This window comes from Pelobates fuscus, chromosome 9, assembly GCF_036172605.1.
Source record: "Pelobates fuscus isolate aPelFus1 chromosome 9, aPelFus1.pri, whole genome shotgun sequence".
NCBI classification, from domain to species: Eukaryota; Metazoa; Chordata; class Amphibia; order Anura; family Pelobatidae; genus Pelobates; species Pelobates fuscus.
The window spans coordinates 45,461,049-45,473,444 of NC_086325.1; the positions used below are offsets into that span (position 1 = coordinate 45,461,049).

The window sequence follows — 12,396 nt, forward strand, 5'->3', positions numbered from 1 at the left end:
CTTATCCCTATTGTGACACAAAGGCATGAAAGGAGAACAATGATTTAATTAGATTTTCGCAATCCTGTGTCAGGAAGGGGTTAAATGCAGCGTAGTTTTCAATTCGTATCTCTTTCAGCGATATAATTTATTCTCTCGTTATCCTTTCTGTTACCCTTCATAACTTTACTTTATTTTAGTTTTTTTGACCCACAGCTCATATTGTGTACCAGACTATCCTAGAAACTCCTTAAACTTACCAAAGCTCTTAAAGAGTTAATAAACCCAGAAGGGGAGCCAAAAAAAAAGGTGAAAGATTGTCTACTTTGTTAAGGCAGCTGTGACAGAGAACTGTGCATGATAGACTATAATAACATCACTGATATCAGCATGATGTACTGCTACATGATCACACAAAGGAGTCACTTGTGACACGTATATTGTAATTGTATGTGCTAGTAATTTTAGTCCTTAAGATACAAGGCCCCTCTGTAAAGTCTCCATTCTCTCATATTACTTTTAAAATGGGATTCAGAGAGTGATATATTGGGCATTTTATGTATTAACCCTTCCTATCCCCGGGACACATCGTAAATGATTCTTTAAAATGTAAAAATAAACTGTAAAAAAAAAAAATCTGTATTACTGTTATACAGATATACTAAGTCAGAACACAGCATGTGAATTTGCTGCAGCAAAGTTACTACTTGTTATCACTGAACAGAGAGAGAGACTTATAGTCACGCTTTGCCAGCTGTATTTCAATTGTAATTCTTGTAGCTAGTAATTTCCTCTCTTGGATGTCTTCTCTTTCATTGTCTCACAAGTGGAGACTAGAAGATCCTCTTACGATGAGCTGCATGCTGTGCAGTGTAACAGTTCATGAACACAATGGTATCAGGATTCATCCTTAGCCACCTGACTGCCTGCTGTTCATTAGGGCTCAGGGGAAGACTAAAGGAGTGGTTGGTGATGCCGAGAGTGATCTCACTGCCTCCAGCTCATTTTTCATTAGGGAGGAGTCCTTTGCTAAGAAGCTCCTCCAATCCTAGATGCGGGAGGAGGGATCACTGTCACTGATACTGTGATAAGAAGTCAGACAAAACAACACACTAAAAAGAGCAAAGCTAAACCAAATTCCAACCTGCTCATGCACTAGCAACATAGTGTCCACTGTGCATTCCAAAATGATGTCCATGAACAGCAAACAGGCATTCAGCATGCATCCCATGCTGCATGAGCCGAAATATGCCCCGCTGCATAGCAGCTCCGAAGCTATCCGGAGAGCCTGCCTTCCAGCCCCACAGGTAAGAAATGAAAATGTTTGTTTTTTATACAATTAACCGTTCTGGACTTTTGTTTCTGGACTATATTTCCAAATATATAGGCAGTCTATAGACATGTGTTTACAGCGATTATATGTTCTATATATTTAACATAAAAATTAATGTTTTAAAACCTCTTTCTTGGTGTAACTGAAGGTTACAAAATCTGTGGTTTGGGTTTCTGGAAAAACCTTTAAATTATGCATGCATTTATTTTATAAGCAGCTTTCCTTGTGCTTTCTTGATTTAAGAAATGTTGTTATGTAAGAAAGTGACTTTTGGTAAAAAAAATTAAGTGTTTTTAAAAAAAAAAAACTATTTTTACTAAATTGTGTTGCTTTGTTTTTTTCTAAGATTTGGCTGAAGTTGTATTTTACGCAATAGCTGTCACATAATGCAATGATTGATTTAAATTGTAGCACTGACAACTCTTTTTCATAATACTGTGCGCAATAGGTTTTCAATGCTAATTTTTATAATTTTGTATTTTTTTTTAGTTACAAGGCAACATCTTTGCTGGCTTTGATGAGACTTTGCTGAGGGGAGCTGAAGCTTTGGCTGCTGTGGATATTGTATCTCAGAAGACACATCCGTTCAAACCAGATGCTACATACCATACGATGAGTAGTGTGTCCTGCACCCCAACTTCTTCTTCAGTGCATCTACATCATCCTTCGGTACTAACAACCCACCACTCACATCACCATCCTCACCACCAATCCTCACAGGGCTTAGATCAGGATCTTCTTGACCACCTAAATCCTGCTCTTACCTTAGGAGGTGTCCCAGATGTCGGATCTACACCTTCCCATCCACATGCCCATATGTCAGCCATCAACCACATGGCCCACCACACACAATCTATGAGCATCGCTCATAACCATAGCTTGGTAGCACACCAAGCAATGTCATGCTCTGAAAGTGAAACAGATCCCAGAGAACTTGAATCATTTGCAGAAAGATTCAAACAAAGGAGAATTAAACTTGGGGTAACACAGGCTGATGTTGGATCTGCCTTGGCCAATTTGAAGATTCCTGGTGTGGGTTGCCTCAGCCAAAGCACCATTTGCCGGTTTGAATCCCTTACCTTATCTCATAATAACATGGTGGCCCTAAAACCCATATTGGAAGCTTGGCTAGAAGAGGCTGAGAGAGCTCAGAGGGAGAAAATGACCAAACCCGAAATCTTTACAGGAGGAGACAAGAAACGCAAACGTACTTCTATTGCAGCCCCAGAAAAACGTTCTCTAGAAGCCTATTTTGCTGTTCAGCCAAGGCCGTCTTCAGAGAAAATTGCAGCTATTGCAGAGAAACTAGACTTGAAAAAAAATGTAGTACGAGTCTGGTTTTGCAATCAGAGGCAGAAACAAAAAAGAATGAAGTTTTCTGCAACATATTGAACAATCATGCACTGTTTTGAACTGTCAAAATACCTGGTTTCATTCTAAGGGAATTCAGACCTGCAGTATGTCTTCATATTTTGGCAAATACAATTAACTGATAAGGGACATTAACTGGAACACCATAGGTACCTGTAAAGTTGGACTGGTGAGTGGTAACTTTGGGATAGTACTGTTTTGGTTTGACTAAGACTCCTATGACCAAATTCCATTGACTTTATAAAATAAAAATAAAAAATAAAAAAAAGAAATCAGTCGAAAGGAATGAACAGCAAACTAATGAAACTTGAAAACCCATCTGTTTCTCTCAGTTTGAGCTAGCCTTTTATATTTATGATTGTATATAATAATTTGTGATGATATTGCACCAGTGGTTACAATTTTAAGTTATTTGCTAATATAATTTTCTGTATAGCACACATACCTTGAATATTATTTAATTTAATAAAGTGACACCCACTAAACAACTAAAGAGACAAATTCATTGCATGGTTTACCTCACGTTCCCTATTAAAAATCCTCCCCATTTGCAATACAGGTTCTGTTTCTACCTCATCATCAACTAGAGAGCACATGTGGAAATACATTCTACAGGAAACGATTTCTGGGTTTTAAAGCTATGCCCCTTCGGTTTCACTGCAAAGATGCTTTGACAATCAAATCATTTTATTCACAAGGTTCTGCTTGAAATGTATCTGACAATGAAAATGGCAGTGCACATTGTCTGTGGCATTAAAGCATAACCTCACTTATCTGTGCGCGCGTGTTATTTTTATTTATCAAGAATTGGTGACACGACTGAGAGTTTTATTTTTTAAAGTTTAAAAGTTTAACTTATATGTAATTGATTCCACAATGAACATTAATGTTAATTATTTTTTAAATATTTAACTTTGCACTTTCCTGGCAAGACACACATTGCTTGGCATAATTTGGAGAGAATCCCTCTGTTTTACTTTTTTTTTTTGTCAGTTTTTTTTTTTAAATGACTATTTACTTTTCTATGTGTGTATCAAATGAAATTTTGTGTCTGTGTATGCTACAGAATTTCAAATAAACCATGCACGATTTACCTCATTATTTTTTATTATTAATAATAGTATTTATCATTTTTGTATTATGAAGTAACAGCAGTTAATGGAGACCTGTGCAAAATAACAGGATTTTTACAAACATGTGTACAATAAGACATTACAGGAAATATAACATAGCATACTTATAACACATGCTTCCAAAGAAGGGCTTCAGGGCCCTGCTCTTGGGATCTGGAAGTTTTGAGGCAGATTGGGGGTGATGGAGACAGATGGCAAGGGGAATGCTTAAAAGAGAAATATCAGATTGTAAGGAAAGACCCATTGCAGAGGTTAGATGTCTACGGTGGGAGACAAGTGATATATTTGGCTATCTGCATGAACCACTATAGAAGATTTTTAGAACGGTATCTGTTAAGAAAACAAATTGGTATTCCAAAAATGGAATGATTAAAAAATGCATGCTAGAATTGTAATACATACAACTGTGTACACTCTCAGTGACTACATTAGTAAAAAATAATAATAATAATAATAATAATAATAATGAATAATAATGGTATAGATGTAGGGGTTTATTCACTAAATATTGAGTTATAGTGGAGTAAAAATCTGGTTTCTAACACTCAGGCCAAAAAAAAACAAGTAAGGTAAAAAAAATTCTTCATGTAAGCTATATTCTCAGGTTTAAGTGTTTACTTTAAATTTTGCACGTTTAATTATCAATTTATCTTAATTTACTGGTTAGTGAATAGACCCATTACATTAGCTAAACTCTGGGTCGTTGAGCTCTTATTTCTTTAATTTGAGTGTATTTTTTGTTATTTTATATTCATGTTTATATAAAGAAATTATAACTGACAACTAATTGATGTAGTTTTACTAAAATAAGCTATTTTGTAGAGTAGGTGAACAATATCTTAAATATCTGTTAAATATGTGCAATTCATGAATTAACGTAACAAGAATAGACTTTTTATTTTAATGCCTTGAGAATATTTTATCATAGGGTTACAACATCAAACTTGTGTAGTATTTAAATGCTTAAGCAAATAAATATGTCATGGTGCTATTTAAAAATAAATAATCTCTTCATAACATTAGTTCTCAATTTGCAGCACACATTATCATAAGGGTATAAATAACTGATCTAATATTATATGTTCTATTATTTTTTTAGAATATGAGCTGCGTTTCCATCTAATGTCCAATTAAAAATGTCCAATGATATAAAAAAATATGAGTTTTAAAACTACATATATAAATGTGTTATTTAGCATATATTATGGACATTTTGTGTATAATTTAACAATATCTGTCTTACCACGAATGTAACATACAGTTAATTTTAAGAAAATACAAATCTTCAAGAAGCGCTTTCTCTTGGATTAATCATGCACACATTTTCCCTTTTTAATTTAATTTCAAGCCTTCTTTGTTGTGTGAACTAAGAACCTGTCATATTGAATTTGAGTGACAAAATCATCTATAATTAATGTAACACAAAAGTACCTCAGCAAATTAACCAAACAACACACAAATTGTGGTCTATTAAAATGTCAGTAAACAAATGTATTACTCAATGTATTTCCTAAATTTAATCTAAAGTGATGACTCAGCCCTAATGAAAACTTAACCAATGCCATTCATATTCCTTAATATATAAAGTTCTGACAATTTTTATGTAATAGTAGGATAAATAAAGTATAAAATTAGACGTCTGGGAAATTTTTTTAGAAATGCAATTTTGATAAAATTAACTCTAGTTTACATGAATTCAATATTTTATTAAAACTGGTTTGGTTTTTGAAATTTCCTTTTGCTATTAATGCTTTTAAGAGCAATGAATACATATGGTTTTTCGTGTTTGTAAAATGTAATAAAAATCACTCAATAATTCATTAATGTGATTTATAACAGGACATTATTAGCATAGTTATGCTAAGTTTATATTACTCTGCAGCTATCCTCATTTTAAAGAATTATGAGAAACATGTATTGTAGATTCTGAAAAAAATAATATTATTACGATAAATAATGCAAGTTGTGAATCAGTCGTGGGTTGGGACTTTAAAGTATATAGCAAGTTAAATTGTATTTATTTAGTAAATGAGTGTGTGTGGCTTAAGGTTCATGTGTTTTATTTTGGAGTGAAAGTAAAAAGACTAAAAATAATGTAATCCTCTGTAATTTAAATTAAAATAAAATGTGTTCAAACCCACATTTTACATAACATGCTTTTAATAGATAACTAATATTCAAAAAAAATTGCCATTTTTTCCAGATCTAAAATAAGCAGGCTCAAAATTATATAAAAGCGTGCCCATAATTTAAATGCATGGATTTTAATACTAATATAATATATACAATACTTTGAATATTTTTCTGATAATTGTCCTGAACGTTTATTTAATTAAAAATAATTCTTAGCTGTGGACTGTTACATAACATTGATATTCCCCATAAAAAGGCTAAATAAAATATATTACATTACGTCAAAGTGCTTGCAAGCATATTTCTCAAATGAACTTAATGTGTATTGACTTAAGGGAAAAAAAATAAAAACACACCACTACCACAAAAAGAGATCAAAGCAATATTTTAACAAACAGATAGAATGTCAATAAATACATGAAACTAAATGCATGCCAAAGATGCTTTTTCACAAACGATCAAAAAGATATGATATCAGATAGATGTTCCCTTTAGTATTCTCTCGATTGAAGTAAACACTTTATATTTTAAGAAGTAAGTGCATAACATCATAAAATTAATAGCTCTTTTTGTATTCGATTCTTTTAATAAAATCATATGCCTGGCATGGTTTTGATTTGATTTAAGTATAAAGAAAAAATACAATGCACTCCATGATGAGCTTGTCTGCAATAAGACATATAGTATAAAAGTGAAAAGTTGGGACATCAAAATAACTAGGAAATACATACAGAAATACAATACCCCTCCAATACTTATATAATAAATAAGGAAGTTGAAATTGGTTTTGATAAATAAACATATATATATACATGGGAATAAATTAACACCTACTGCATTACTTACATTATTAGATACTAATGAAATAAGAAATATTGCATGGATTCAAATACAAACAACCATGTATAGACATTTATATGGAAAGATAATATTTTTGCTGGTACATATTAGCTACTAATTCTGTGTACATCAAACTAAAGTAATATGTTTATACTGTAAAAACAAAAAACATGCTTATTCACTAAATTACACATTTTAGGGAACCGAAATCAAAAGGATGGAATGTAGACTAGAGTAGCCTAGCTGTGACTGTAGTGGAGTTTGGGTAATTTCTAAAAAATAGCAGATTTGGCTAAATACTGCCATTCAGGTTTCAGTTCACTATAGTTCAGAGTTTAGGAAATAACTATTTGTAAGCATGACTATTCAAGCACCAAAGTTATGTGTATCTGTCATATACTGCTAGTAATATGCACAGAAAGAGACAAATTGTTATCAGGCAGACACATTTTTCAATGAGGCACAAAAGACCTAATCCATGCCTTTCTGAGGCTGTTGTGATATATACTCATTAATAATTAAAACAGAAACTCCGACAAACAGTAGAATGTAAAGATTGACATGTTTACATTGGAAGTACAAAACATTGATTACAAGATAGAAAAATATTTTTAAAAAATGAACTAATGCATAAATAAAATGTCTCCTGTATTAAACCATATGATCGGTTTTAAAGGATCATACATGTCGCCTACTATGTGACCTATCCACTAAACTACAGGTTTTGGTGAGTGGACTACGAGCTTGCAAAATATAGTCCACATAATAAAAAAGTTTGCAAGAAATCAACTGTGTTATGTTAGAATTTTTGTTTCCAACTCAGGTGCGTTGTGTGCGTAAGTTTGTCATCAGCACGCCAGAGCTTACTTCTTTCTTTCATGACAATTTTGATAAAATTGAATTTAATGGCTGCAGACATATTTCAAAATTAACAATAAAATCGACAAGTAAAATATCTGAAATTCACTAACGGCACGTTAACACCTAATGACGTGTCAGCTTTGTCACGACTACAACAGTTTTGTCTAACGCAGGTTCTGAAAGGGTTAAACTGACATGTGCATAGTAATAAAACTATTCCTTTTTAATCAGTATTCATAGATTTGACATCTAACATTACCATCTTAGAGAGGAACCTTCATTTGACTGTCACTTGCAGAAAAGTGACAGTTCCTTGTTTGTTTAGGCCAGTGAACTCTATTGCTGCGTTTACTGGGGTGAAAAGCACAGCCGAGGTAAGTTATAAACTTACCTCTGTTGGACTTCTGCCTTATGAATAGTTTGCCACCCCTGGATGCCTTGTGTGCACGTGTGTCCGATTAGTCACCTAACGGAGGATTGTTGTATGTGCACATACCTCCTCTGTATTTTCTTCAGCAGTACTGTAGAAGCATATGAGTCATGCATACAGCACAGGTAGAGTTAACTAATATTCATTAAATTCCAGAAAATCATGTTAATTAAAATAAAGGAAACTATAAAATATATTTTTTTTAATTATACCACAAACTAATATTGAGGAGGTGATATTTCCTCTTTAATATCCTAATATGATAAATTATAAATGCAACATACAAACATAATTAATGTGTTTTCTAATGAAGAACATAAATAACTATGTTATTATACATCATTGAACTATGTTGTGAAATGCAAAAATAAATAAATTAGCTATTAAAACTAAAACAAAATTCACTAAATAATATATAGGTCTATATATACTTTGTATGCATGGTTAAATACTCCCATTAATTAGCAAAATGTTGATGTGACGTAACATTCCTTATGGTTCCGATCCACTTACATATTTCACGAACATCTGTAATATTTCTACTTTTACTGGACATACATATTTTTATATGCATTTATTTATAATTATATTTATTTACATATATAGTAACACCAACTTACATTACTAAAAAAAAAGGCTTACATAATTAACACGTTCCGAATTTAATTCACATAATTGCACTGCATGTGTGATCTTTTAAATCCCGGGGGAGAAATATATATAATAGAATTAAATAATTATTATACTTAAGAATTAAAAACTCTTCCAGAATCAATATATCAACACATTTAATTTACCAAAGATACATACATACATAAATAATATCATATATTTTTTTAAATAAGCATGATATTCATTTTAAATGCAGCCTAAGACTTTCTTAGCCTTTATTAAGCCAGACACCTAATGATCAAACATTAATATATAGACATTAGATAAGATGTCATTTGGTGGTTTACAGCTGACATTGTGCAATGAATTATAAGGGAATCCCAGAACGAGGGGTAAGTAGGTAGGTAATGATTAAACATATTCGTTGCCAGTGATTCTAATAGAGAAATGAGTGGAAAGAGTGAATAAAAGCTTATTGATTGAAGGTTCAGCTTCAAGCTTTAAAACTCTATTAATTGTTTCTCCTATATGGAGATTGCAACATTACTTTGCCACTGAAACAATTAGTTGAGTTTTGTCAAGTGAAAAAGACACTCAGAAATCAATGGAGTGCCGTGAGAATGGTTTAAGTTTGCAGTAAACTTTGTAGAAATATCTCCAAGTCTCATTAATGCATCTTTCAATCTGCTCAACCCATCACAGTATGGTTTTCAGACTCCCTCAAATTCACAATTTGGCATTTCGCCTGGGACCACATTAATTCCTTTCTGTGGCATTAGACAGGGAATATATATTATTGTGTACACTTTCCCAATGAATGAGAGACTTGTTTTTAATCACGTTAGCATCTCTTAGGCCCTCGTGATGCCTTCCCTTCTAAATTATGTACGATTGTTGTTGCGTGAGCTTGCATTGAGGTTGTAGTGTTCACCCAACACATTTACAATAACTCTAGTTTTCGGCTTACTATCAGCACCATGGACAGATACATTGGTGTCTCAATTTGTTTTGTGTGAAGACGACTAACGTAACTTTAGCAAACTTTTGAAATATTCACAGACTGCACAGAAAAAGAGTCTGCCAATAAAAATGAAAACTCCACGTCCCCAATGTTTTTTTTATTTTAGGTAGCAGAACTATTTTAACTTAAAATATAATCTGGCTGTAGTAATCAATGGTATGATATCAAAAATATTAGCTTGTGTATGTACATTTTGCGAAAATATATATATATATATATATATATATATATATATATAAACTCATAATATTAAAAGCTTTTGCTGCTAATAAATGTAAAATGTATGCAAATATCCACATTACTGGTTTAATTTATTTATTATTTTTACTACTAATATGTATATACTATATATAATTTGATATTCATGTCATATATCAACAAATATAATATGTTGTATGCATATATACACTTTATATACATACATACCTACTGCTAATGAATTCCTATCCTTTGTTCTCTTATCTAATTCCTGTGTTTTTTTTTCCATGAAGCGGAAAGCACATTTTCATAAATAGTCCTTGGCCAAGTGCTTGGAATGAAAATTTAATGAAGTCTGGATACTGAGTGCAGCCGGGGGGCCTTTGAGAATCATTTCAGTGCAACATTAGCAGGACTCTTCTTTTCCATATTCTCTCTCTCTCTCTCTCTCTCTCTCTCTCTCTCTCTCTCTCTCTCCCACTCGCTCATTCTTTTTCCTTCATCAGACGGCAAAGCATTACCTGCCCCCTTTTTGTTGTACAACATGCCCCCCAAAAGAGTGTGGGGAAAAGTAAAGGCCAAATTTCATTTGACTGATGTTTTGGTTAAAAACAAAAAACAAAAAAAAGAGCCTAGTTTGAACCTTTCATGAAAAAAATAACAGGTGCCACATCTCACACCCCTAGTATTAAAAGTTTTAAATGCACGCAATGCAATATTTATCACCTGAGATAATAAAAAGGCAAGTCAGTACTATCTCGTTCACAAATTCAAACAGCTTGAGCAAATGCTAAGGTCGAGAAACAATTTGACTTATATTTTGAGAAGAGCCATTCAGGGATACATCTCTTTATTTATCCAAATAATCATTAGGAAACTATCTCTTACCAGTGAGAAGGTAAGGCTATTAATTTATCTCTTGATTGTTGTCCTACTGCAGATAAATAATGATGGAGATTACAGATCACATAATATACGGGGGGGAAAATAGTTTATATAAAAGTTTTGCAGACTGAACATTTTGCCACAGTTGTGTATAATGGTGTAATTAACAAACAATAAATTCTTGGCACACAAGAGACAATAAGAATACGTTACAATTAGCAAAACTAACTTAATTACTCATTCAATTGCTCTTGCATTGTCGTTAGCATGATCATTTATCCACCTTTGATCCTGTTTCAGTCTTAGACAAATAAGCCCTATGGAGATCTGTCTTTGCACAGCAAGCAGTGAATATGTGCTGCTATTAAACAACCCACATGAGATCTGAAAACACTTTATATAAAAACCGAATTGCATGTGAAAATAAGATAGTGTCAATCCTGTTTCATCCCAATATACCATATATTCCTCTTCTGATAATATATTAACATGATATTACATTACAAAGGCTATTCTTACCAGTGTTGATTATAACGATAAAAAATATCAGTTGATTCTTCCACGGAATAGAAATTGCTGTATAATTCATCATATACATTTAAGATGTTAACACTGGTAAAATATTCATTATAAACAGATCCTTGGAATATTTACTTTTATGATGAATATTTAACCAACATTAACATGTTTTTCTCTATATAAATGAATCGTATAATTGGTAGTAAAAGAAATAGCAGAATTTTGAAGTATATGCTAATATAGAAGCAAGCAAATATCTAAATGAGTGAAATTAAGAATAGAATCATCAAAACTGTTTTTTTGTTGTTGTTTTTTTAATAAAAAAAAAACTGTGTTTTGATATTAAGTGAACTCCCATTAATCACAGGTAGCTGATTTTCTGGTGATGTACTATTTAACTAACTTACTAACTGGATAATTGGAAAATAACATATTTTTTAGAATGATTTTATTTTTGCTGTTTAATAAGTTAATAGTGTATAATATGTAATAATACTATCTCTTCATTCCATAGGGTTTCTTTTTTTTTGCTTTTAGACTATATATCTACACTGTAGCTGCATTCACTAATTACAGTAGGATGAATATATAATGTTGTCTTAAGCAACCAGCCACCTAATTGATTTAGTAAGTACTTTCTTTACAAAGCATTGTTAATCATTTTATGAAATGTTGCAATATTCCAAATGATAACACGGACGAAGATAATCGTGCCTAGATATGATGTTAAAGAAAGTATCTCCTGCGCGTTCTCTCGTCTCCCATTATGTACTACATCTTTAATATCAAGTTCCATAAATGATTAATCTGCAGATGACGAAAACATTTCTTTTTATAAAAATATTTTATGATGACATTTTACATTTTATATATATATTTTTTATGTGTTCATGAGATTATATGGATTAGTTTAAAATTAATAAAATTTTGCATCAAATAAGTCTACAAATCTGTACCCCAGTAGTTCTATTCTTGACAGGAAATCTACATTACATGCATGACGTTAGCTTGGCCATCCTTTCTTTAACTGAAAAAAAGCTAGATTGGTGATACATTCCTCATTACTAATATATAATATAAC

At 32.1% G+C, this 12,396-nt stretch overlaps 1 protein-coding gene across 1 annotated transcript; it reads left to right on the plus strand.

Moving 5' to 3' along the window:
• The first annotated feature begins 1,111 nt into the window (after positions 1–1,111).
• Positions 1,112–3,757, plus strand: LOC134573565 (brain-specific homeobox/POU domain protein 3). Its single transcript, XM_063433346.1, has 2 exons — positions 1,112–1,286; positions 1,802–3,757. Exons 1-2 carry the CDS (start codon positions 1,167–1,169, stop codon positions 2,702–2,704), a joined length of 1,023 nt encoding a protein of 340 aa, XP_063289416.1. The 5' UTR covers positions 1,112–1,166; the 3' UTR covers positions 2,705–3,757.
• The last annotated feature ends 8,639 nt before the right edge of the window (positions 3,758–12,396 follow it).

Excerpts from the sequence above, each read along its gene's own strand:
- LOC134573565 (XM_063433346.1), top strand. The coding sequence starts at position 1,167 with ATGATGTCCATGAACAGCAAACAGGCATTCAGCATGCATCCCATGCTG. Across the intron at positions 1,287-1,801 it reads CCTGCCTTCCAGCCCCACAG|TTACAAGGCAACATCTTTGC; the intron begins GTAAGAAATGAA and ends ATTTTTTTTTAG.